This window comes from Pteropus alecto, unplaced genomic scaffold (genome assembly GCF_000325575.1).
Source record: "Pteropus alecto unplaced genomic scaffold, ASM32557v1 scaffold44, whole genome shotgun sequence".
NCBI lineage: Eukaryota > Metazoa > Chordata > Mammalia > Chiroptera > Pteropodidae > Pteropus > Pteropus alecto.
The window spans coordinates 8,633,834-8,660,211 of NW_006436812.1; the positions used below are offsets into that span (position 1 = coordinate 8,633,834).

Consider the following 26,378-nt stretch of genomic DNA (forward strand, 5'->3'; position numbering starts at 1 on the left):
CAGAGCGTTAGACTCCAGAACTCCCAGGCCAAGCTGGGCCCCTGGAGGAATTGGCAGTAAGATGTTCCTAGTGCAGGAGCCCTCCCCGAGGGGCTGGCCCCACCCTCTAGACTGTGGCATCATCTCCCCCACCTGGAGTCTAGGAAAGTTGACTAAAAGGACAGTCTGGCTGATGAGTAAGACTTTAGGGCCACATTCCTATCAGCGTGACTTCGGGTTAGTCTTCTCCCTGCCCCAGTTTCCTCTCCCTTTTACAAATGTGAGTCTCTAGTAACTATCTCAAGCTTTCAGGGGTGTTCTCTTCCCATCGCCTACATTAAACCCTCCAGTGACATGCACTTGAGGCAACAGAAGAGGGTTTAAATGCCCAGGAGTGTTACGGTTTATTTGTCGATGCAACGTGAAGCTAAGGCACAGTACGGCTGCTTCCAAAAACTTGAGGAACAGCGGAGGACTGGAGAAGCAAGCCTTTTTCAGGCCCATGGCCCCCGGTCGCATTTTTGGCTGTGGACTGGGCCTCAGACCCTAGCCCCAGTAGACCCAAGGCTGTGTGGAAGAGGTTGACAGGAGTGGAGCCGTCAGTGATGAGGGTTGATTTCAGACCCAGGCTCTGGAGCAGTTTTACCTGGAGGGAGCAAGAAGTTTGACCATGGTCCCTTCCCTCATCCCCTTGGCCACTTCTCTAGGGCAGGGGCCATCCGTTTTGGTCTGACACTGTAGCTGCCACCAAAATCATCCTCGTAGGATTAATCAGAGAGCATAACGGGAGCCTGAGGGTTTCATTCTCAGGGCCTAGAAGGCCTGAAAGATCTGGCCCCACCTGCAGCTGCCTCTAGCAGCTCACTATTCGACCCTTCGCTTGCCAGTTCTTTATGTTCCTTAAATGCACCAAGGTTCATTCGCTTTGCGTCTTTGCACTTGGACCCTCTCCTGGAAAGCTCCTGTCAACTCTACATAGAGCTCAAGTAAACCCTCTTCAGAGTGACCCTCTTTAGACCAACTAATTTGAAATGTCACTTCCTCTCACCGTATCACCCCACTTGTCTTTCTTCAAAGCACTTCTCACACTGATGTCCCATCTGTTTGTTTTGTCCTCAGAAGCTCTAGCTCACCGTCGAGTCTAGTACAGTGCCCTATGTGACACCACTCTCAACTGATACAGGTCAGGACACAGGATACAGGACAGTTCTGTCACCCCTCTGTCTCCAGCGTCTCTCTAGATGTATTTGCCTCCCCAGCTCTGCCTTCTTGGTTCCAAGTATGGTCCCAACACACACACACATCCCCCTGTACGCTCACCTGCATCTCTGGCCCTGCCACGGCAAGGTCCCTGATGGTGCTGGGGCCCAGGGCCTCCGTCATCAGCTTGAACTTCTTCACCTCCACCTCAGCCAGCTGCTGGGCCTTACTCACCTCCAGCTCCAGCTGGGCCCGAGCATAGACCAGTTCTAGCTCTCGCACTTTCTGGACCCGCTGAAGCTCAGCCTCCTGTAAGCGGAAACCCAGCATTCTGTCAATAGTGTTGCCCCTGGGGACTATCCAGCAAACTTCCTAGCCAGCAAGCTGGAGAAAACTGAGGTGGAAGGGCTGGAATTTAAACTTATAGTCAGTTAGGTGAGAATCTTGGCTGTGCCACCTTTCAAATAGCAACCCATGGGAGCCCCTTAAACCAAGCCTCAATTCCCTCATCTGTAAAATGGAATGATATCTACCTTAATGGGGTTTCAAGAATTAAATAAGATCATGCATGTAAAACAAGCAATACCTGGCACAAAGCTGGCCAGTGTTTGAGCATGTATTACATGTAAGATGTGTGTAATAATCATCTTTACCTTTCAGGCAGGTATTAGGTGAATTGATAGAGGGAAATGACCTTATGAACCACAAAATATTTGAATAGGGTTGTTTGTTAGGGTACTTGGCATCCTACTCAGCTTCAGGGACTGCAGGGATTAAGCCTCTTGCAGACCCCAAGGCCACATCCTTCCACGGGCACCTCCCCTACTCACCGTCTCAATGGCCAAGGCCTCTGCCTTCAACTTAGCCTGCAGCACAGAGCCTTGTCCCTCAATGCGTGCTGCCTCTGCGCGGGACTCGGCCTCCGCCTTGGCGGTCCCAGTGCTCTCCACAGCAGTGCTGCAGGGATTGGCAGGGTCAGGAGAAACCCAGGAGAGAGCCCCGCCCTGCCTTTCTCTGGCCTTAACTTATGCTGTAGCAGCTTTCACACGCACACACCCCTGTCTTCAGTCAGCTGTTTTGCCAAGACCCTCAGCAGGTGACGGGCCAACTTTTCCTCTAGTTCTTGACCCACCTCAGAGCCTCCAGCTCCAAGAGTTCTCTGCGAGCTTTCTCAGCTTCTGACTGGTCCAAGATCTTCTGCCTCTCAAGGCGGCCACGGGCTTCTTGTTCTAGTCTCTGAGCCTCATGCCTGGATGGGAAAGGGGACAGGGAAGATGCTGGTGTGGCGCCAGAGCTGGGGTGCCCAGGACAGAGGTGCCCCGGCCCATGGGAGGCGCTTATTATGCAAACAGAAGAATGGTGTGTGTGCTGCAAGCCTGGAACGATTCTAGGCTCAGGGGAACCTGGTCATGACTGAGGCCCCTGCTTTCACAAAACGTACTTTCCAGTGGGGAAAAACAAGTCAATGAAGATGATTTCAAACCATAACAAGTTCCCTGAAAAGGGGAGACCCGATAATGACTTGGCAAAGAGGGTGCTGCTTCAGTTGGGGTAGAAAGAAAAGGGATCTCCAAGGAGGTGACCTTTGGGCTGAGGCCAGAGAAGCCTGCCCTAAAGCATCCAGGGGCACAATACCCTGGGTAGAGGGAGCAGACAGTGCAGAAGGGTTTAAGGTGGGAACCCAACTGTGAATTTGAGAAGCAGAAAGCAGCTGGTGGACCTGGAGCATGTGAGCCTGAGGAGGAGGCTGGAAGGTGAGATGTAGGAGGCAGGGCTGGACCCCAGAGTGCCTAGAAGACCACGGAAATGAGTTAGGTTCTAGCAAGAGCAAGGTGAGAAGCCACAGGAGCAGGATGGCATCTAGTCACATAGTCCCACTTCGAGTAGGCTATCTGCTGGGTAAGAATAACAGCAGACTGACCGTCAGGGGATGCCACGTTACCCAGGGCCCAGCAGTGGGCTGGAGATGGGGACCCTGGAGATGTCTAGCCCTCAGTGAACACTGTGGGCAGCTGCCCTCACTCACCTGGCAGCTGCCTCCTGGGAGTTGGTGGTGATCTCAATGGCCAGCTGGACGCTGCGCTGCAGGGCGTCCCGGGTCCTCTGGTCCACAGGCTCTACTGACTGCACATCTACGCTGCTAACCACCAGTCCGTTTTGGGGGAAGATGGCCCGGTCCCGGGCCTGGGGCAGGGCCTCACCATTGGGCCCCTTGGCTTCCAGGGTCTCAAAGCCAAAGACGGCAGTGCGAATGATGCGGGCTGAGTTCTTATGGAAGTCATCGAAGGTGACGGAGGCCACGGCCCCCCGTACCCGGGATGCAATGGCCTTGCAGGCATCACCCACGAAGTCGGGCACCGAAAAGAGCTTAGCCGCCTCTTGGGGGTCCTTCCGGTCACGCAGCTCAAAATGCCTGTGAGCAAAGAGGCCCAGAACAGGGAAGCGTTTTCCTCCAGGAAACGACTCATCTTCAAACAGGACTCCCACAGCCACACTCCGTGGCGCAGCAGGGTCTCTCATGATAGAAAATACGGATTAGTGTCCCCATGTGCCAGGTGAGGTCCTAAGAAACTTACACGTGTTCTCATCTCATTCTCTCAGCCACCCTACGAGGTAGGGAGCAGCACTGTCCCTGTTTTACAGATGAGGAAATAGATGTCCAGAGAGGTTAAGTGAGTCATACAGTAAGTGGCAAGCCAGAAAATTGAGACCAGGAACTACGGCAACAGGGTCTATGCTCTTAGTTGTCATGCTGTAGTGCCCCAAAGATGTCAGTGCCCCATCTGCCTCTGTCATGGTCCTAGCCACTCAGCCAAGAGGTGAGGAAGTTGGAAATTGTCGAGTACTGCTTGTGGATGTGACTTATCTTCCCTAATTCTAGTTGCTGGCATTCGAGCTCTAGCTATGTACAGGGCCTTGTTCTGATTTTCACTGCATTCTTTAGATGGCCTATAAAATTGATGGCCATGGTCATCATCATTTACAGATGGGGAAAGTGCCAAGTCACCTGCCACAGGTAGCAAACAGCAGGGCTGGGTGCAGACTCAGGGAGGTGGCCCCAGAGCTTGTGCTCTTGCCCACTTCCAGCCCTCCCACCAGGTGTGTCTCATCAAGCTTTTTATAACCTTGCAGTTATATGTTTGGCTGAACACACACTGGGCGTTTAGCTGGGGAGTATCCTATTGTGTCCCCCAAATCCTGCTCCCAGGAGATGAGCCTACATCTTCCCTGGGGCATCAGACTGGATTTGCAGGAACCCCTGGGTGTCCTTCTTGACCACGGCACAGAGTCAGGCATCCCACCCGCATTCTGAGCCCAGCACTCCAAGGAGGCCTCTTGCATTCTCAGGGTCCTCCAGGGGTTGCCCCAGCAGCAGCCTCACCACCTTCTCCCCACCCCTTACCAATTGTAGGCAAGCTGTAGCTGCAGCCTGGCATGATCTGCGGTTTCGATGGTGATGACGTCTGTGAAGAAGTCAGGACCGAGCAGCAGGCAGAGTGCCCGGCGGGCGTGGGGACGCTTGGGCCGCCCGGCCGAGAGGGACAACACCGTGAACTGTTCTTCAGGACCCAGCGACACCAGCTCGGGCCCAAACACCACGCTGCAGAGGGAGCCAGGAGTCAGACACCTGGAGAGCCTCTCTCGCTGCCACCCCCTCCTCCGGGGGAAGCTCCTCACCGAGCTCTCTTCTCTCTGTAGTCATACACCTGCACGGCAGCGTTGTGAGGGACGCGGTAGCTGACTACGCGGGTCTTGTTCCGGGGAAGAGAGGGCTGAAGGGTCTTGCTCATCGCCTTCTCACCCCTGTCCGCCAGAGGGTCTTGCCCCTTGTTCAGTAGCTCCTCTACCCCAGGAGGCAGCTCTTTCTCCCACAGGACCTCGTCCTGCGTCAGCATGTAGGTGCTTCCAATCACAGCACGCACCTGAAGAGAGACGAGTAAGGAGAAATGTTACCAGGATGGTAAAACTCACCCAGCAGTCCTGAAGCAGAACTGGTCGGGGGTAGCGGAGCATCCTGGTTAAACAAGGTCTCTAGAATGAGGATGCATTAAAGTTCTCCATCTGCTGGCTCTGTCACCTTGGGCAAGCCACTTTGTCTCTGTGCTTCAGTTCCTCATCTGCAAAATGGACCCAGTACAGGATACCTCATAGGGTTGAGGAATGAATGACATCTCACACGTCTAGTGCTGAGAATTTGGCATATAGTAAGTGCTTGATATTTCTTCTGGAATTTTCCTTCATGGGACACCTCAGAGGGTGTCCAAGGGACAGATGCAACCCTAGGAAATAGGCAGTATACACTAACACTGCCTGGACTCTGAGCTATACTTTTAGGTTGTATTCTTAGAGAAAGAGGTCAGAGATGTGGTCATAAGTCAAACCAAGGTCAAGGTTTCAGGTGAGAGGGCAAAGAGGAAGGATTCCACCAGGATAAGGGCATGGGGGAGGAGGTCAGTCCTTACTGTTCCTATGCCATACCCCAGTCAGACCTTTATGCCAGGGGCCAGATCTGCAGTGGAAATGGAGTCCCCATCCTAAAACCTGGCTCACCGTCTCCCTTGGGGGGTTTTCTAGAATTTGAAGTTAGATATTAAGACAAAGGGAAGGCAAATACTCCACAGAATGCCTTCATACCTACCAGCCGGCTGCCTTGGCTGCTACTGTCAATGCTGAAGTCCCCTCCCTGCCTCCACCACATTCCTTTCTCCATCTCACCCAGAGTAAGCCACTACCATGGCCACATGGCAGTGACGGTGCCTATCCCTCAGCTGTTACCTTTCCGGTCTTGACATCCTGCACGTAGATGCCCTCATTCTCGTTCAGGGGGATGGCCTGTGCCCTTCTTTTCCCCCCCCCCCCTTGGCAGACGGCACATACTCCAGGGGTCCACGGATGAGCCAGTGATCACCGGCCTGGTGTGAGACTCTCTCCTCGTCTTCCCCCTCCTCCAAGGGCTGCAGGGCCCTTAGCAACAGCCCTTGCTGCTCTGACAGCACATATACGTCCTGGATGCCTCGTTCCAGCCTCTCTCCTGGTTGCAGGAAAAAAGACTTCTCTCCCTAGTGGGGAGACATGGGGTTAGGAGCAGTTCCCACTCAGGGTTGCAGTGCCTCTGACCGCACCTCCCCTAGCTCCATGTGGCCATGGGCTTGTATTGAGGACAGGAACCCAAAAAGCACCCTTCCTATCCCCACATTGTAATACAGTGAAGTGCTGTCTGGACCATGAGGCTCTCTACAAATGCCTACAGATCTCATCTGGTCAAACCTACTCTTAAAAGATCCTGTGAACTGTTAGCACCTGGATCCTCACAAGCTCAATAGTTAAGAACTAACCTATTGTTACTCTTAATTTCTCCCATGTTTTGTTTTCTTGTGATAGTTTAGTCTGGGCATCGGCAAATCCTGGTCTTTGGGCCAAATCTGGCTTGCTGCCTTTTAAAAAATGTGTGTGTGTGTATTATACATATAACATATATATTTGAGATATAATCCGCATGCCATAAAACTTATCCATTTAAAGTATATAATTCAGTTGTTTTAGTATACCCATAGAGTTATCCCACCGTCACCACTATTGAATCCCAGAACATTTTCATCACTCTGAAAAGAAACCCTGTACTGTCCACCCCTACCCCCGACAAACCACTAATCTATTTTCTGTTTCTATGGATTTATCTATTCAGGACATATCACAAACAGAATCATACAATATGGGGCATTTCATGTCTGGCTTCTTTTGCTTGGCATGATTAAATTTATCCATGTTGTAGCATGTATTGGTACATGCTAATTGTCAGTACATGAACTTTGGTTCACGTTCGATTTTTTAAAGCTGAATGATATTCCATTGTATGGATTCACCACAATTTTTATTCATTCATCAACTGATTGATATTTGGGTGTTCCGGTTTTTCATGCCTGTTTCTACAAATAAAACATTACAGGAACACAGTGGCACTCGTTCGGTCACCAGCTGCCTAAGCTGCTCTCACAGCGTGACAGCATACGCTCACAAAGCCCAAAACATTGACGGTCTGGCCCTTTATAGTAAAAGTTTGCAGACCCCTCCTAGTCCCATGGATAGTTCAGAGAAGGGATGAGGTAGGGATGGGGAGAAGGGTAAATCAAGAGATTTACTTTATGCATAATGAAAAATAAGCAGAAATATGAGAGTGTCTCCAGGCCTGCAACACAGGGCAGGGCCAGAGAGGAGGAGCTCCCAGAAGAGGCCTCAAGCGAGTGACCTGAGGTCAGGGGCTGCCCGGGAGATTGATGGGTCAGCGTCTCAGAGCCAGCACCTAGTGTGCGAAGGCACAGGGGAAGCTGTGCCAAGGTCGGCATTTCCAGAACACATACCTGGGGTGGCAGGAGAGAAGGGAGAGAGGTCCGAGGGCCTCATGCCATTCAAGGGCACTCACCCTCCAGGGGAGGTGGAGGCACTTACCTTGACCACACGCTTTTGTCCCAGTTGGTTCTTGCCATCCGGTCCAACTGGGTCGAGAATAACACAGTAGTTACGGGGGCCCAAGGTGGTGATGGGCACGACCCCCAGCACCTCCTCATAGACATCTGGCACATGGGCCTCCGTGTCCTGCACCGTCACCAGCCACTCCTCCCCAGTACGGTGCACCACTCCCCTCAGGTCTCGGAAGTTCTGCCGAGCCCGGAGGTGCAGGGCTGTCTGCAGAGCAAGACATTGGCGTGTTTGAGTAAACCCACCTCCAACATCCTCAGGGGACCTGGGAACCCCACTGGCCACCAAATGCTCAGCTCTCAGTGACAGTTTCCATTAACCCAGGACGACTTTTTAACCCTGATGACTCAGGATACTCTTCAGGTTATCTGACCTCCAACTTTTTCTTTTAGTGGCCCTAGAAATAGTGCTTCTCTTTTACGCTCATGTATCTGCCACCACCTCCGCCACTCTTAGCATTCTTTTCCCCATGGTCCCTTAACCCACATCCTCCACAACACAAACCTTTTCTGTAAGGATCACAGCATCCACCAAATCCAGAACCTCTTCAAACACCGCCGGGAGATATGCACCCACAGAGCGGACCAGCCATTCTTCTCCTGGGCCAAGGGCAGAGAGGTAGGAGTCAAAGGTCACCCAAGCCTGCTCCCCAGCTGCTCCTTCCCGAAGCCTAGACAAGAGGACACCTGCAGGACTTTTGTAGGCGAGGAGGTGTCACTACCCCAAGCTCAAGGGCCTGACAGGAGTCCTTGTAGTTATTCCTATCTTTGAGGCTAGATCAAAACTAACCCCGCTGAGAATACAAAAACTCTTCTAAGTGTTCAAGTTGTTGCTATGCCAATACCTGCTATGACTACTCTATGCTCCGAAGACCAACTTTTTTCCTTCTCATAAAATGCAGACTGCCATTATTAGAGTCATAGATGTCTTTTAGATTATTAGAGAAGCAAGAATGCTTGGGTACTAGTTCCAGCCTTGCCCTTTCTGGCCGTAAACTCAGACAAATAACCTAATTTCTGTGCTTCAGCTTTGTTACACTGAAAATGGGAATAGTAGTGACTCTGGCTTGTTTGAGGACTAAATAAGTTATTCGTAAAGCATTCTGAACCACACTTGGCACACAGTAAGCACTTCATTTAAGACACTGTTTAATACATCACATTTTTAAAATATAATTGCCAACTGCATGTGAACACCTGCTTTGCTGATTTAGAAACAGACATGGTCTCTGCCCCCAGCTCACGGTAAAGGGTAGGAAGAGGGAAAAGACATGTCAACATGATCATGATCACAGGATTAGGCCCAGAAAAGCACCACGTGAAGGTGGGTGGGGGAGTAGCTTATGAGATTCTCGGGAAGCACTTCCTCCCAGGCTGCAGCCACTTGTAAGGGCTTTCCCTGACCTTCCCCCCAACAACTCCTCCCCTACTCTCCCCCACTCCCCGGGGAAGCATGGCCTTCCCACTGCCCTCAGGGCCCCTCTGAAAACCCACCTGTCACCCTCTCCTTGTTGTCCCGGTCCTGGCACTCCTTACGAGCCCTCAGGCGCAGAGCCTGGTTCTGCCTGATGATTGTGGCCTGAATGATCTCTCCTTCCCGAAGCCTAGACAAGAGGACACCTGCAGGACTTTTGCAGGTGAGGAGGTGTCACTACCCCAAGCTCAAGGCCCTGACAGGAGTCCTTGTAGTTATTCCTATCTTTGAGGCTAGATCAAAACTAACCCCGCTGAGGAGAATACAAAAACTCTTCTAAGTGTTCAAGTTGTTGCTATGCCAATACCTGCTATGACTACTCTATGCTCCGAAGACCAACTTTTTTCCTTCTCATAAAATGCAGACTGCCATTATTAGAGTCATAGATGTCTTTTAGATTATTAGAGAAGCAAGAATGCTTGGGTACTAGTTCCAGCCTTGCCCTTTCTGGCCGTAAACTCAGACAAATAACCTAATTTCTGTGCTTCAGCTTTGTTACACTGAAAATGGGAATAGTAGTGACTCTGGCTTGTTTGAGGACTAAATAAGTTATTTGTAAAGCATTCTGAACCACACTTGGCACACAGTAAGCACTTCATTTAAGACACTGTTTAATACATCACATTTTTAAAATATAATTGCCAACTGCATGTGAACACCTGCTTTGCTGATTTAGAAACAGACATGGTCTCTGCCCCCAGCTCACGGTAAAGGGTAGGAAGAGGGAAAAGACATGTCAACATGATCATGATCACAGGATTAGGCCCAGAAAAGCACCACGTGAAGGTGGGTGGGGGAGTAGCTTATGAGATTCTCGGGAAGCACTTCCTCCCAGGCTGCAGCCACTTGTAAGGGCTTTCCCTGACCTTCCCCCCAACAACTCCTCCCCTACTCTCCCCCACTCCCCGGGGAAGCATGGCCTTCCCACTGCCCTCAGGGCCCCTCTGAAACCCCACCTGTCACCCTCTCCTTGTTGTCCCGGTCCTGGCACTCCTTACGAGCCCTCAGGCGCAGAGCCTGGTTCTGCCTGATGATCGTGGCCTGAATGATCTCTACAACTTCCACCTCCTTCTGGGGGATATACGTGCCTTGGAAGGGAAAATAATGTGAACGTCAGAAAATATCAGGGCTATGATGGGAAGGCAGGAAACCTCTGACCCTGATGCCGGCCCAATGGAAAGAACTTACCTGGTCCTTCAAATAGCCACTCATCTCCTGCAACTACCTTGTCTCCACTGTTATTCTCAAAATCCAGCAATGCCTTAAGATGAAGAGCAGTGTTGGGCAGAACGACTTGAAGTGGGGTGATGTCCTAATAGGGAAGAAGGGACATTGAGTGCTCTCTCTCCAAGAGTCAAACTTGATGCCTTGGAGGTCAGAGCCCACGGCATCAATTTTTACATATGTCCCAAAATAAGACCCAGAGTGGAATGTATAGGTTAGGGGTAGTCCCAAAGCCATCTTGTCTGAAGACAGGGCTGACAGAGCAAGAGGATGAGCCGAGAGGACACACATTCCTCTGCATGAAGTGCTCAGAAGTTTACGCAGAAAACTGGGTAGAGGGCTTGATGACAGATGTGGGAGAAATATCTGGGAAGCTGAATGAATATCTCAAGTCCTAGTGTACACTGGGGCCCTCTAGGAAGCAAAAAGAGGTGGGAAGGTGCAAACTGCTAGAACAGGCACATTTTAAGAAGATGACTTTTTTTCAAGGTTTCCTCGTGGTCACAATACAGCCATTATATTCCAGTCATCTCATCTCCTGCCATCAGGAAGGGGGACCTGGCAACAGGTAGCCAAACCTTTTAGAAGTCTGTAGAGGTGTTTCTATAAATAGGACTTCACTTGATCTTTGATGTGAGGGAGGCAGGAAAGCGAGGAAAGAGAGGCTCATAGAGGCTAAGGGACACAACCAAGGTCATACAACTAGTAAGGAACAGAATCAGGCTTGAGCTTTAGTCTTTAGTGTAGCCTACCTATTGCTCCTTACTCCAAGGCCCTGAGGCAGAGAAGGTCAAATAACTGTTCTACTCACTGATCACACACTGGATTGGAGAGAGGCAGGGCTGGAGGTTTACTGCCCACGCAAGCCCTTCCCTGTACACACTACATGTGCATGGCACTCGGCTGGTTGTGAAGTGCCATGGAGTTTAAGTTCTAGCAGGTTTATGATAAAACAGACTATTCTCTCCAAGCAGACTGTGGACAGTGTCAAGGGAGGGAGGATGCAGAAGTTCAGATGAAGGAAAAGTTAGGGAAGGCCCTCAGAAAGTGGTGTTTGAATTGGGAATCAAAGAGTGAGCTGCCTTTTGATATAAGGGTGTGAGAGGAGGAGGAGAAGGTAAGCATTATGGAAAGAGCATGTAATCCAGTGTGTTTTTTCACCTCCCACATCTACTCTATCACTACTTCCTACCTGTTCCATCACAATTCCAGTCTACCTTTACCTATCCCTGCCATTGCCCTCACCTAAGCCGCCAACATCTCTCGTCTAGATGACGGCAATATCTTCCCAACTGGTCTCCTGGCCACCACCTTTGTTTTGTTCCAGTTTACCCATCAAGTCTTTTTAGGCAGACTTCCAGCTTGGGTGTCTGGGTCCCCAGTAGTGTCATCAAGTAAGATTGGAAATATGGGAGAACAGATCTGGGGGTCAGAGGAAGTGTTAGTTTGGATGTCCAGTATGAGGTGGCTGTAGGACATCCAGGAGAAGGCTTCCTAAAGGCAGTTAGGGGCCTCCCAGCTAAGGTACAGGGGTGGGTGTCTTCGTCAAAGTACTCAAAGTAGTCAAGGCCACAAGAGCATGAGAGGGCACAGAGGTGGTTCGGGACAGAAACTGAAGGGTGAGAGGGCAGGGAGGAGGGGAGACAACTAAGAAAATGGAAAAATGATATCAACAGTCGAAAACATAAAGACATGTTTTAATAAGAGAGATCAACAATGGATGAGGTTGAGAGGAACTGCGAGACACAGAACAATGTCCAGTGGGCCTGCAGTTTGTATGTCTTGGGTCTTTGTCAAAGTGAGGTGGGGTCAGGGGCCAGATGAAGGGGTTTGTGAGGGTATAGAGCAGAGAACATCAAGCGTAAGTTGTCATCAAAGAATAAGCAGGAAATATAAAGCTGTAAATAGCTAGGAATTAGATTCAAGGGGCATAAAAGCACAAATTTAGCATGCATATCCTGGGACCTAGCTAGCAATTCTTATGTTTCTACTGTTAAAAAAAAAAAAAGCTAGCATGCATAAGGTCACACAGATAAGGATATTCATTGCAGCACTGTTTTTCTTTATAAATTGAAAACATCCTAAATGATACCCAGTAGGGAAATGGCTAAACTTCTATCCATCATATAGAATTACATATAATTAAACAAGATATGACTTATGTACCAAGATGCAGATGTTCACTCAAAAGACACTGGCAAATGACAATGTGATAGCTCTTATGCAAATAGGTTATAATCAGTCCTTTTTTTTTTGATACAAACTAATGTGAATGCATAGACATATCTGGACGTGTATACCTTGAATGGACGGTAGTAGATAACTCTGGGGAACAGAGAGCAGATATTGGTGGTGGAAGTCAGGGAGGACTTTACAGCCTCACGAATTCATTCTTTAGAATGAAAAGCTTACACAAGTAAGCCTTTAAGGCCAGAATAGGATGGAAGAGGCAGAGCATGTTGATTGGCCAAGAGAAGGATATTAGCAGTGGAGAAATAAAAGACATGAGAAGCTCTAGGTGAGGAACAAGATCTCAAGAGACAGAAGATGAGTCTTTCTGGGTCCATCTGATGGAGGGGAACCTCCTGGAGGCTCCAACAGGTAGAAAGGAGATCAGAGTAGGCACAAAGGGAAGGGGACACAGATCCAGATTCTGCCAGATGGCCTCAACTTCTAAGTAGGTGACCGAGTTGTTTAAAAGAGGGTGGAAAATAGGAAGAGAGTGGAGAATGATAAATATTTAAAAGCATACAGAGAGAAAGCTGTTTGGGAAGGAGAGAATTGATGAGCAGGGCCTGGATTGGAATGAACCACTTGACTTATTACCTATTTACAATACTGTTGTGGTGGTGGAGCTGTCAACTGAGCTAGGAAACGCCTCCTGGGTATGAACACAGAAAGGGCAGGTGCGGGTAATGCCAACCCAGGATTATGCCGTACGTCCAGCACACAAGAGAGCACAAGAAATGTTAAAATGAGGTTCAGCTGGGACAGGAAAGCGAGGCCAGGAAAAGAATCTGGGGTCAAAGGCCTGAGGGGACAGGGCTAGGAGGAGGAGGGCTAGGAAAGGGAGACCGGAGTAATTTCAGAGGTGGAATAGTTGGGAGAATGACCATGGCCAGACTGGACATGGCGCTGAGCAGGTCTGAAGTGGAACAGAGGGGCAATAGCAGAGTGGAGGTCACGAAGGCCAAGCTGTTACAGGGTCATTGCAAGGATATTAAATGAGGCTCCTAGGAGGACAGGAAGGTGGGGGAAGGGAGGTCCAAGCCAGGTGCCACCCTCTTTAAAGACAGGAAAGGAAGTGGTACAGACAGAGGCAAATGCTGACTCTCTGGTGAGAAAGTGGCATTGGGATCTGAGGACGGAGAAGCCAGCCCTCCTGGCTTGGAGCACGTGGGGTTTGAGTGAATGAGCTGCTGTGGGCTGGGAAGCAGAGGTTACAGAGGCAGGGATGAGGAAAACTTTCTCTTCACCCTAGGAAGTTTTTAAATACTAGTACCCAACAACCCCCCACCGCTCCCCACCTAGAGGGGGATTTAGTTGGTCTGAGGTAGGCCCTGGATATGGGTGACTTTTAACTTTTGACAGTTCCAGACTTAAATAAAAGTTATTCTAATGCAAAGAACACCCCTACACAGTTCACTCAGATTCCTCAAGGGGTAACATTCTAATCATTCTTCATCACTTTCTATCTCTACACACACACTTCTGCAAAGTGGCTGCATCTACTGGACAGGAATTCTCAAGGTTCCTGGGTCACGCTGTTATGCCTCCAGGATCAAGCACTGCTTAGCAGAGAACCCAGAGTGACACAGTATAGAAGTGCAAGGAGGTGAAGACAAAAGAACAGTTACGGAAACAAAGCTGGAATGCTCACTTGCACAGGCCTAGGACCTGAGTGTGACAAGAACAAGGACGTGGCTGCAAGTGCAGGTCTCCAGTGCCTTCCCATGGAAAAATCACAGGCATCTGAGCCCAGGTCTCATCTTGTCCACCATTGCTGTCACTGCCCAGCAGAATCTGGCACTGTTTGAGTTAATAAAATGCTTACTCTTGGCACAAGTCATTCAGTGCCAGACTGGCCAGGAGCTTCCAACAGGTTGTAGAGCCTGGCTGATTACATGGTGAGATGGGCAGACAGCTTGCAAAGGAGGGGCCAGTCTGTTATGAGCATGTGAGGAGGAAGAGGGAATTTGGGGAATGTGAGTGGAGGGGCAATGAGTCAATTCTGTCTCTGGCAAAAACCAGGAAATGTTGCCCCACCCCCTCCCGTGGCCCCATTTTTTTCCCCCCAGAAGGTAGTGTGGAGCCCTAGGACAAGGTGGCACAACAGGTAGAGTGTGGTATAGGGGAGGCAAGACAGATACCTTTTCCAGTACCTCCCCTGGGTACAGGGGGAAGGGGTCCTGGGCCAGCCGGATCTCTAGGTCAGCGTGGCGGAGCCGTACTTGCCCTGTGACATCGAGCAGCACTGAGCCCTGGGCATCCCGAGACACTGGGTTGGCCACAGTGCAGTAGTGGCGTGGGGGGACAGTCACCATGTGCACAGGGGCAAACAGGACCCTGTTGGAGGGTGAGAAATGGTGTGAGAACCCACGGGATCCCCACTTCCACCCTCAAAGGAGACAGTGAAAGGGAGAGAAAGGTCCTTGTCACCCAAGTGAGGGCCAATCCAAGGGAGAAATAGACAATCGTGCCAGCCAGATTAACAGGCCCTCCCGAGCCCCAGGTCCCCCATAGCCCAGCCCCGACACCAACCTCTCATTGTCCTGCCGGATGTAGGTATTTGGCCCAACCTCCACACGGGACACATTGCTGTTCTGGTCTAGCACATGGATGTAGTGGTATGGAGGGATTCGGATGATGGACTCTTCGGTTGCCATAGTAACTTCTGAGCCCAGGGCAGCATATAGTGACAGGTGGGGAGAAGGTAAAGATGAACACAGGGGGTGTGGGATCAGGCAGGCATGAGCCAGAAAAGTGGCTGGGAATGGTGGAATGAATCCTTCCCCCTCCAATTCAGATTGTTTCACCTTTCACCATTCTCACGCCCACCTCTTCCTTTCTTCTTCCCATCCAGGCAGCACAGCCCATCCAGGCCTACCTCCGCCAAGAACTGCCCGACAGTTAACCATAGAAGCCCAGGTCTCTGGGCTGTTCCTTTCTCTCATTTCCATCAGCTTTTACCTCCTGGAGCTGCCTGCAGCACTGGAAGGAGCTTTAGATCAACACTTTCCCAATCTCCAACCCCCATGGTGTAGAAGCTGAGAGGACAGATCAATCTGGAGGTGCTATGGCCTTCTCCAGTACAGTGGGGAGCAATGGCTCCTTCTGGAGTAGGCAGCCTGAAGTATTCAAACATTAGCTCATAGCCCAAGAATATCTGCATGATCTTTGTCTGTGGCCCCCCGACCCCTATGCTTTAAGTAGTCCTGGGATGAACTGTTCAGACGTGAGCACCTCTCAAGGAAGGGATCCCTGACAGAACTGTTGCTCCTGTAGAATCAGCTGAATTAGAAACAGCACAAATTATTCTATTTCTTTCCTCTCCTTTCTCTGTTGCCACTCTTGGCTCCATGCTGTCAAGGGTGGGGGTGGATAAAAGGGGGTCAATGAGCCCTGTATTGCACCCACCCCATCCTATCTGCTTTTGAATCTAGGACTTGGCCTGTTCAGGAATGTTACACCTACCTAAACCCCATCCGTGTCTCCCGTGTGCCTTGGACTTTGGAAAGCATGTGCCTGAGCCACACAAAGGGCATCAAGTTTACTAAGCCACTCAAAGCCTTGTCCTCAGACTTTGGTCAAACATTTCTGAAGTTACCAGAAAGGGGTGGCACCTCACCTACTCCATCATTCATCCAACTTCCAACCTGAGTTAAAAATGGGAAGGAGGAAGGAGAATTGGCACAGGAAAAACAGGCAGGAGACGTGACATTACAGAATCAAGGTGAGGCCCAACAGTTTTACTTGATCTACATAAACTATAAAACTTCAATTTGGGGGTTTAGAAACAGGAAATTTTCACCAACTCCAAGTTCCTGCTTTTCTTAAAGATTCAGGAAGCGGGCCCTACATTCTCACATAGCAAAACTGGCTAGAACCAAGCAGGAGCTGCGCCCTCCAGATGGGACCCGAGCCTTCCTGCTCACCAGTCTCCACCGCTCCCTGTTGTCTAACACTGGGCTGTTGTTCTCACATCGCATGCTGGGCTGCTGTTTAGGACCCGCTACCTCAGTAGCACTCAATAGGACTTTCTATGATGATGGAAATGTTCCAAGTCTGTGCTGTCTTTGGACAGGCCACATGTGGCTAGTGAATACTTGAAAATATGGCTTAGTGTAACTGAGGAACTTAATTTAAAATTTTAATAGCCAAGTGTGGCTGGTTGATCCCATATTAAAAAGTGTAGCTCTAAGCAGCCGAGTCTCAGAAAGGGATGAGTCATTCAAAGCCACACAGCAAGTTAGGAGAGTCCCGATAGGATGCTTAGTCCAGTCCCTCCAGTGGCAGCGCCCTGCAGTGGTTAGGGGCACAGATTCGGACACTATCTGGGCTTCCTTACAATTCAGATCTGCTGCTTTTTTGCTCTTAATGTCTTGTTTCCTTAATGTCTTACCTCATTTTGGAAGAGGTTACAATTTTGATGTTTTCGTGGTACACTTTCATCCACAGCAGAAGGATGTTATTCTGCTCATTCTTTTATATTGCAACTTTGTATGGAATTTGACCTCGATACTTTTCTGTTGTTCCTTATATGAATTTCCCTTAACTTGTAGGAGTGGCTTTTGTAAAACCAGGGCTCCCTCCTCTGTTGATTTTAGGTAGTACTTGAAAATGACTGGCTTTCTGCTTCTGTTCCTCTTCTCACTCTTATCTGGTCTGTCTCTTTTCTTCCTCTTTACTGCCATATCCTGACCAGCTGTGCTTGTACTCCCCAAAGCTGCTCCCTGACGTAGGACTGCCTGGATCCTGGTTCCAACCCTTACTGGATGGGTGATCTTAGACAAGTCCCTTGCCCTCCCTATACCTGTTTCCTAACCAATAAACAGGATAGAGCATCTACCCAAGTTATGAGGACTAAGTTAATCATAAGGAACTTAGAACAGAGCCTGGTTCCTCAGAAGCACTGTGTCTTACTGCCAGGGCAAGGAATGGCCCGAGACTCAGCTCCCCTGTCCATTTAGGGCATGTGACCTAGCACCAGAGGCTCCATATCCCACCTGGAATCTCAGCCTCAACCTTCATTTGTTTACTGGTCAGGAAGGTGGCAAGCCTTGTGTCTCCCCAGCTGTGGGGCTAGAAGCATAGCAGAGAAGGGGTATCTGGTAGCCAGATGAAGTCTTTTTTTAGCTGTTCCTTTGCCAGATTCTCTGCAGGGTGGAAGCCTGGCCAGAAAGCCAGATGGGAGGAGAGGAAGAGCTAGGGTTGTAGGCGGAGGTGTGAACAGGGCTCTGTGAGGCCCCACAGGGAAGATTTGATCTCTAGAAGGCCACACAAGGCTGGGAAGCAGGCTCTAAGAGCCTCCAATGGCTCCTTGTTGGATGATCCCCACCCCTTATGGCCGAGGCCTCTCCACCATCTGTCATCCCAGCTGGGCCCAGGCTGAGAGCCTCGCCCAGCTCAGTGACTCAGCTGAGAGTCATACTTATAGCTGATCAAGCTGGGCTCCTGCCTTGTTCTAAGGCCAAGCCCTTGCCAACTACCCTTGTTTCAGGACTAGGATCCTGTCTTATAAACCTGACCTCCCATCCACCATGCTCTAAAGCTGTATTTTCCACCTGGACCACCTGCCAAAAACAGGCTTTACATTTTCACTCTCACCAACTAGAAAAGTGAGTTTCAATATAGGGCCTCTCAGGAGATCTGGGGAAACCATCTAAGGCAGTATGTTTGTGGCGAGTTTCAGATTTAGATTTTTGTAGTTTACCAGATGACATGTACAGTTAGAGCATTTTATTTCCAATGTATCAAGGCCCTCAAAAGTCAATGGTTCAGGATTGTGCTGACTTTGAGAAGGTCTTGCTCAGACTTGGGTTTGGCCCCAGCTCCCCAGATCCACCAGACCTCTTTTCAGTGCCTGCTTCTGAGATCTGCTCCATAGTCTGCTCTTGGGGCACAGACCCAGACATGCCTGATCACATGTCCCTCAAGTGTCATGAGGCTCCTGTAAGAACCAGTCCATTTTCACCCCAAATCTCAGAGACCAGCAGTTCCCTGGTACACAGCACTCTCCCCCCCAACACAAAATGGAGGGGATAATAGGTACATGAGCAGAGAACAAAATATCCTGTAAGAAGCTGGGTTCATTATCTAGTTACGAGGCAGCTCTTCACCTGTATGTTGGCTCGAAAGTAAACTTATGCTACAGCAAAATTTAATGAGTCACAAGTCACTACGTGTATCTTCAGAGTTAAGTGACTAACAGTGAATTTTAAACAGACTTATCTATCTATCTATCTATCTATCTATCTATATGCATACATACATATGTACATACATATACATATATTTATGTATGTGTGTATATATATATTTTAATGGTACATACTGCTTTGTCACTTAACATTGTATTGTGAACATTAAATATTCTCCTACCATGTCATCATAGGGCTGCACTGTATTCTTTAGTGTGGATATAGCATGTAGAAATAGATGTACTGATTTGGAAAGCTCATCTACTGCTGGTTGTGGTCCTTAGGCTGGAATGTGTCGGAATGCTGACCCTGAGGTTCTGTAGCAGGGCAGATACTGCAGGGTGAATGTTGAATTTGGTCAGAAATTACATTTGTGTGATAAAATGATCACTTGTTCCCTGGGCCACCACTCTCCTGGAGATAATTTGCATGAAGCTCATTTACTGTTTCCCTAGGAGGGGGGCTCAGCTTGAGCATCCATGGGAGGAAAGTAGCCAGATGAAGTCTTTTTTTAGCTGTTCCTTTGCCAGATTCTCTGCAGGGTGGAAGCCTGGCCAGAAAGCCAGATGGGAGGAGAGGAAGAGCTAGGGTTGTAGGCGGAGGTGTGAACAGGGCTCTGTGAGGCCCCACAGGGAAGATTTGATCTCTAGAAGGCCACACAAGGCTGGGAAGCAGGCTCTAAGAGCCTCCAATGGCTCCTTGTTGGATGATCCCCACCCCTTATGGCCGAGGCCTCTCCACCATCTGTCATCCCAGCTGGGCCCAGGCTGAGAGCCTCGCCCAGCTCAGTGACTCAGCTGAGAGTCATACTTATAGCTGATCAAGCTGGGCTCCTGCCTTGTTCTAAGGCCAAGCCCTTGCCAACTACCCTTGTTTCAGGACTAGGATCCTGTCTTATAAACCTGACCTCCCATCCACCATGCTCTAAAGCTGTATTTTCCACCTGGACCACCTGCCAAAAACAGGCTTTACATTTTCACTCTCACCAACTAGAAAAGTGAGTTTCAATATAGGGCCTCTCAGGAGATCTGGGGAAACCATCTAAGGCAGTATGTTTGTGGCGAGTTTCAGATTTAGATTTTTGTAGTTTACCAGATGACATGTACAGTTAGAGCATTTTATTTCCAATGTATCAAGGCCCTCAAAAGTCAATGGTTCAGGATTGTGCTGACTTTGAGAAGGTCTTGCTCAGACTTGGGTTTGGCCCCAGCTCCCCAGATCCACCAGACCTCTTTTCAGTGCCTGCTTCTGAGATCTGCTCCATAGTCTGCTCTTGGGGCACAGACCCAGACATGCCTGATCACATGTCCCTCAAGTGTCATGAGGCTCCTGTAAGAACCAGTCCATTTTCACCCCAAATCTCAGAGACCAGCAGTTCCCTGGTACACAGCACTCTCCCCCCCAACACAAAATGGAGGGGATAATAGGTACATGAGCAGAGAACAAAATATCCTGTAAGAAGCTGGGTTCATTATCTAGTTACGAGGCAGCTCTTCACCTGTATGTTGGCTCGAAAGTAAACTTATGCTACAGCAAAATTTAATGAGTCACAAGTCACTACGTGTATCTTCAGAGTTAAGTGACTAACAGTGAATTTTAAACAGCATGTGCCCAAGTGACCAGCCACACTGTGCATTGGTCTGCAGTGAGCAGGAGTATAGGCCTCACTGGGAAGCTGTGCATAACACAGAATCTTGGGCCCCACTCGAGCTGCTGAAATCAGTTGGTATCTTAACTAAACCCCAGTGATTTGGGTACACATTAAAGTATGAAGAGCTCTGGTCTAAAGCAGCCAGTCTCAACCATTACTGTACATTAGAATCACCTGGAAATCTTTCAAAACTACCCATCTCTGGGGATTCTAATTTAAATGGCCTGGGATGGGATCTAAGCATTGCTATATTTAAAAGCTCTCCCGCTGACTCAAATATATAGCGAGATGAGTTCTGTCACTGCTGGCATGATTTTAGGCCACTTGCTAGTCTCTGAGCTTTACTCTCCCAGATTGTGTAGTGAGAATGAAAGTGACTATTTCCTGGGTTTAGAGACTAGACATTAGAGAATTTTAGAGGGTTTAGAGAACGGAGTATGTCTAGGAGGAGGAACAAAGATGAGCTCAGATTACAAACTGCTGCTCAAGGGCAAGGAATTTTATTCTCCCTCAGCCTGTTCACTACCAGGGCCAAGTCGTCCCCTAGCCAACACAAGCCCCCTTGTCCCAAGTCCTGGGCTATTGGTCCAGGCAGGCCTGAAGCTGGAGTTGAGGTCAGTGACTCAGCCTTGCCACAATCAGCTCTATCAAACTTAGGTTAAGAAACTGGATGTCGAGTTCAGCATAAACAGGCAACAGGCACTCATCTGCATAGTTTTCTTTCACTGATTTCAAACATTCTAGTCTTTGTTTGGAGAACACAAGGGTCACATTACTCAGGCATTGTAGAGAGGCTGTTTTCTCTAGACAGCTTCCCTGTTTAGGAAAATTATTTCCTGCTTTAGGGGACTACAGTAGAAATTCCTGAGGATTTGTCTAACGTAAATCACTTTTTAGCAGCAAAATTTTAGGAACTTTTCTTCCTAAGAAAATCTCATCTGAGCTCCAGCCCAAATGAGATACTTCGTAGGAGGAGGAGCAGCTCTGCCAGCTCAGGATGCTTCTTATCCTACCTCCATCTGACCTCCCGGATGCTGCCAATTAATGTCAATCATTGAAGATGAGGGCTGCCTAGATTAGAAGTGACCCAGGAACTGGGCTTCAGAACCCCTGATCCAGATCAATGTTTTCTAAACTCATCTAGTTATAGGATTCAGCTGGGAGTGCTCCGAGGCCTCACCCCAGACCCACTGGGCCCAGGTTTCCAGGAGAGACTCTGGAACTCGTATCTTCCGCAAGTGCCCCAATAACAGCTCCCACTTATGCAGAACTTAACCTGTGCCAGGCATTGTGTTAAGTACCATTAATTAACTCATTTAATCCTCATAAGAACCTAGAAATTAAAGAACTTGTTCAGGATCACATGATCAAAGGCCGAAGCCAGAATTCCACCCCAGGTACCTAGACTGAAGAGCTCCCAAACCAGGAGGCAGCTGGCTTCTCAGGCACAAATGTCTGTGAGATTCTAAACCTAGGATTTGGGTGGGGCTGGTTACTTTCCAGGAGATAGAACCAATGGTAGTTCAAAGGTGAGCATTTTCTGCAACTTGAGAGAATAGCAGTCAACAAGAAGGCATGAGTTACCAGGAAGCCCTTAGGCTGTCCTTGAGCCACCCAATCAAGGTGGGTGCCCCACCTGCTCAGGGCTTTGGAGAGCTGCTCTGCCCAGAAAGCACTACCCGAAGGCAGGCTGGGTAACCTGTGTGTCAAGGGCAGAGACAGGCAGGAGTTTCCAGGGAGTCAACTGGCATCCCTGACAGCCGGCCTTTCCCCCATAACCCAGGGGTTCACCCAGGCAGGGATTAGGAGAACCCCAGGGACATCTGCTTCAACTACCATCCCCCACCCCTCCATGCTTCACCCCCAAGATCAGAGATCCAGAATTTCAGACTAGTGGACCCACATGAACTTCCTGTTTTCCACTTCCCCCTTAAAGAGAGAGAGAAAAAACCCTTGCTCATCAAACTCCACACCTTCTGGAAATCAAGCCTGCCTTAAGATCACTGTTCATGACTTCTCAAATGATCTGCAAGGCCCACAGTTGGCACAGCACTGAGTGGGGCAGTATAAAACCCTCAATATTTGACAGAGTTGTTAAATCTCAGTGGGGTCAAATCATATTCTAAGAGCTCAAGGGGGACAGGCCAGAGCTCAAGGCCTCAAGGAAGGGGATGAGTACAGTAGGACCCAACCTAAGTCTAGGAAGGAGTCTGAATGGATCCTTTAAGTTTCCTGTTCTTACATCTGATGTGGGAGGTTGAAGTTGGAAGAGGCCTGAGGGGTATTGGCAAGGTGACAGATTGAGTTACCCTTCAAAAGACAGAGAAACTCCAACAAGGAAAGCAAAACCTCCCAAGGCCAAGCCTCCATCCACCTTCTCCCCTCTTTGCTTCAGAGAGGTCTTGCCTGCCCCAGAAGGCCCTAGAAGGCAGGACAGGGTTAGAAAGAACCTTGAGGAAAACAAAGTCCCACCACTTACTCGGGGCTTTGGGGCCAGTAAGAAGTACTCACATCCAGAAGTGTGGCTGACTGCAAGACTCCTCAGACGGGGGAAACTCCCGCACCCAGCCCAAGGCATCACTTCCCGGCAGGGAGGGCAGGCTTGGGGGTGGAGCTTGGGCATTTAAAGGGCCCCGTGCAGCTGGATCTCGTTTTCTCCTCTGGGCGGCTTTCACTGCAGCTGAAGGAACTGCAGCTCATTCAGCGCTCAAGAATTCCTGCCTCAGACAGAGCCAGTTGGCCTCACTGGAAAAAGACTGGGAAAGGTCAGAGGGCCTAAGGCAGGTGCTGATTGAGTTCACCTCTGCTCTATGAGGCTTTAATTTCCCAGTCTGGGTGAAGACAATTCTTCCTTTCCACAACTGTTTGGGCTCCAGCTGCACTGCAGCCCCTCCATTAAGAGAAGATAACTTCGTATATTTTATTTCAGATTCAGAAAATTCAGCCCAGGTCTCCAAATAGATGTTCAACAGAAAACACACACACACACATATGCCTGCTTTCTGGCAAGGTGCTGTGTTGGGAGCTTGGAGTTTCTCTACTCTTCCCAAGTTTCTCAGTGCCCTGGGTTAAGGAAGGAGGGCCAAGGCCCAGGCAGGTACACATCCTGCACCCTAAGGCAGCAGCAGTCAGTATTTCCGCTGCCGGGGGAAGAGGCTACTCCCTGAGGACCGGAGTGGGGGGCTGGTGGGGCTAGGGTCCTCTGAGTCCAGGCTGAAGAGGTCCCTGCCAGTACGAAGGATCTGCTCCTCCAGCTTCTTGTGTCGCTTCATGTCCGAGAGGACCTTGTCCAGGCGGGCCTCCCGTTTCTGGCTCCGGGCTGAGCTTCCTGGAGAAGAGGAAAGTGAGCAATGTGGAATGGAATGAGGCAGTGTACACTTGCCTGGATGTTACCAATTACTTGGGGAGCTTACTAAACATTCAGATTTCAAGGCCTCTCTCATGGAGGTTCTGAGGTTGGACTTCAGATGGGGTGGGAAGTAAAGGTCTGAATTATGAGAAGGCACCAGTGATGTGAAGACCAGGAAAGAACATCTCAGGCAGTGGAAAAGCAATTGCAAAGGCCCCAGAGTAGGAATAGGGAGGTCTGTTCAAAGAGGAGTGTAGAGAGCTGGGAAGATGTGAAAGACAAAGCCAAAGAAATAACATGCAGGCCATGACAAATGGTTTGGATTTCTTATTTTAAATAGAAATACTTTTGGAAATCTGGGTAGGGGGTTGGAGTCTCTGTCAACATGCTCTCTTCCCTCACCCCAGCAATGGAATGCTTTGGAGGATTTTAAACAGAAGTAAAATGACAGGATTTATGTTTTAAAAGGATCATTCCAGTTGCTAAGACTTGGAAGCAGGAAGACCAGTTAGGAGCTACTGTAACTATCCAGGCAAGAGAGATGGTGGCTTGGATGAGGGAATGGTGTTGAAGGTGGAGAGTAGCAGATGAACTTGGAAATGTTGTAGAGGCAGAATGAACAGGACTTGCTGCTACTCGATTGAAGGTTAGAGTGAGAGAAAATGAAATCAAGAATGGCTCCAAGGGTAAATTATAGGAAGGCATATGGGGTGCAAAGTGGGTCAGATTAGGAGATGTACATAGTAATAGAGGAATATAGTCTAGATAATGAATGACCAGGAAAACTTGGACTTCTGGGGAGATGGAGATAAAAGGAATGGGAAGCATGTTAAAATTATGTGACATTCTTTTAAAGACAGGGTATCAGTTCAAGCTGAAAGGATGGCATCACTGTGTGATTACTCTTTCCTGCATCTACAAATTGTGTAGCAACCAAGGTACCAAGCAAAGGCCTCTTTTAGGGAGTCACTTTTTGGGTAAGTGGGAGCAGAGGCTCTTTTACCTCCCCCCCAACTTTTCCCTGTTGTCTGTACCTGGGGTGCGTCTCCGGTCAATCAGGGAGTCCTTTGGTGTCATTGGCTCATCATCAAAGTCAAATTCTGTGGGCATGCGGGGTCTGGAACAGGTGGACAGAAATTGAAGGGTGAGGGTGGTCTCCCCAAACACCCAAACAAGTGCTTCTCCTCAGCTGCCAGCTTTTTCTCTCCTGCTCTCTTCCCTCCCTCCACTTTCCATGCTCCTGGGTCCCATCTTCCCTCCCTATTTCCTCTTGGCATCTGCGTAGCAGCCCCAGGGACAAGGTGTAAAGGTGTGCCCTCACTTTTCCTCTTCCTCCTCTTTGGTCTCTGGCTCCTCATCGGATCTCTCCTCTTCACTCTGGGCCTCAGGCGTGGGTGGCCGGCGGGGCAGGATCTCGGCCTGAAGTTCCAAGGTACCGTGGGCAGCCAGCAGCTCATAGAGCCGCTGGATTTCGGAGGGAGGCGGCATCCAGGCCTGCCCATCCACGGGCAGCTCCACCTCCTCATCGCTGCAGGGCACGTACCAGTCCTCGGATTCTCCCTTGGCATGTTCTTCCCCCTCAGTGCTGGGGGCTTCTCCTTGTACCTCCGCAGCCCCAGACCCCTCAAGCTCGGCCTCCTCCCGGCCTCCTCCCCCCTCTTCCTCGGCTTTATTGACCGAAGCCGAGGGGCCTCCGGTATCCCCTACGGCCAGAGCTTGGAGGCCGGAGGTCACTTCCCCTTCTTCAGACAGAGGCGCCGTCGTGGTGGCCGCAATGTCTCCATGACCCCGGACAAGGGACATAAGCCACTAGGGAAGGAGCCTTGCGATTATGGGAGAGGTAGGAGTACTATATTGGGGATTCCTTGGGCCCCCAAGGGATTGGGCTTCCCAGGGGTTTAGGGATGTTGCTCCAACCAATCAGGCTCCAGCACTGGTACCTGCGACCAAACCGCCCGTTCCTCGGAGCGGGCGCTCGGTCCCCTCCAAGGACCCCGCCCCACAGATCGAGATCCAGTACTCCAATGTTCCCAGCGACCGGCAGAAACCACTTTCCGAGCCGGATCGTCTTTTCTCGCCTTCACACCGCCCCTCTCCACACCCCGCGATTCCGCCACCTCGGCCGCCGTACGCACCTGGAGCCAAGACCCGCCTCCCAGACGGCACAGGGTCACGGTACGCAGGCGCATAGCGATTGCGCGGAAGGCTCCGCTCTAGTAACAGATACTTGGAAGAGGAAAGCAAGGGATGACTCGCACATGCGCAAATAGACGCTCAGGTATTACAGGCTGAGACCCACAGTAAAGATGGCCGCCAGAACGGCGCAGGCGCGTATACCCAGTAGGTTCTGCCCCGAAGAGGCGGTACCACGGGACCCGCAGCGAACCGACGTGAGAACCAACTGAGGCGGGACGCCAGGCTCATGCAGTCTCCGTTTATTGGTGTTTCAGACTCATGCAGCATCCGGCATACAAAAAGGGAGAATCTGTTTGATGTATCTTTTTTTTTTTTTTAGACTTTTAGTTTTTTAACCCCCCACGCGATTTTTTTTTTTTTTTTTTTTTTTAAAAAAAAAAACCCCCCCACCCCCGAATTCGCGCGGCGC

The 26,378-nt window shown here is 49.8% G+C and overlaps 3 protein-coding genes across 4 annotated transcripts in view; all 3 read right to left on the minus strand.

Moving 5' to 3' along the window:
• Positions 1 to 358: 358 nt before the first annotated feature.
• On the minus strand, positions 359 to 23,177 carry LOC102896871 (major vault protein-like). Its single transcript, XM_015591070.2, is given in 16 exon segments — positions 359 to 625; positions 1,300 to 1,488; positions 2,010 to 2,136; positions 2,312 to 2,428; positions 3,206 to 3,592; positions 4,583 to 4,780; positions 4,858 to 5,102; positions 5,956 to 6,018; positions 6,021 to 6,239; positions 7,627 to 7,863; positions 8,161 to 8,255; positions 10,086 to 10,217; positions 10,318 to 10,441; positions 14,724 to 14,919; positions 15,115 to 15,247; positions 22,904 to 23,177. Coding segments are annotated over 15 exon segments (2,673 nt in total). The 5' UTR covers positions 15,240 to 15,247; positions 22,904 to 23,177; the 3' UTR covers positions 359 to 406.
• Positions 23,178 to 23,330: 153 nt separating this feature from the next.
• PAGR1 (PAXIP1 associated glutamate rich protein 1) lies at positions 23,331 to 25,902 on the minus strand. The gene is made up of 3 exons (XM_006914110.3): positions 25,095 to 25,902; positions 24,808 to 24,890; positions 23,331 to 23,752 (listed from the first exon to the last, which is right to left on the minus strand). Exons 1-3 carry the CDS (start codon positions 25,574 to 25,576, stop codon positions 23,553 to 23,555), a joined length of 765 nt encoding a protein of 254 aa, XP_006914172.1. The 5' UTR covers positions 25,577 to 25,902; the 3' UTR covers positions 23,331 to 23,552.
• The window catches only part of PRRT2 (proline rich transmembrane protein 2), a 5,110-nt gene continuing 3,826 nt past the window's right edge, over positions 25,095 to 26,378 (minus strand). The window contains exons 3-4 of one of the 2 annotated variants that reach the window (XM_006914112.3): positions 25,909 to 25,999; positions 25,095 to 25,192 (exon numbers count right to left, since the gene is read on the minus strand). In XM_006914112.3, coding sequence (XP_006914174.2) covers positions 25,944 to 25,999 — 56 coding nt within the window. In that variant the 3' untranslated portion in view covers positions 25,095 to 25,192; positions 25,909 to 25,943. Of the gene's footprint in view, positions 25,302 to 25,908; positions 26,000 to 26,378 lie in introns of both variants that reach the window. The other variant, XM_025048278.1, reaches the window with a different exon arrangement.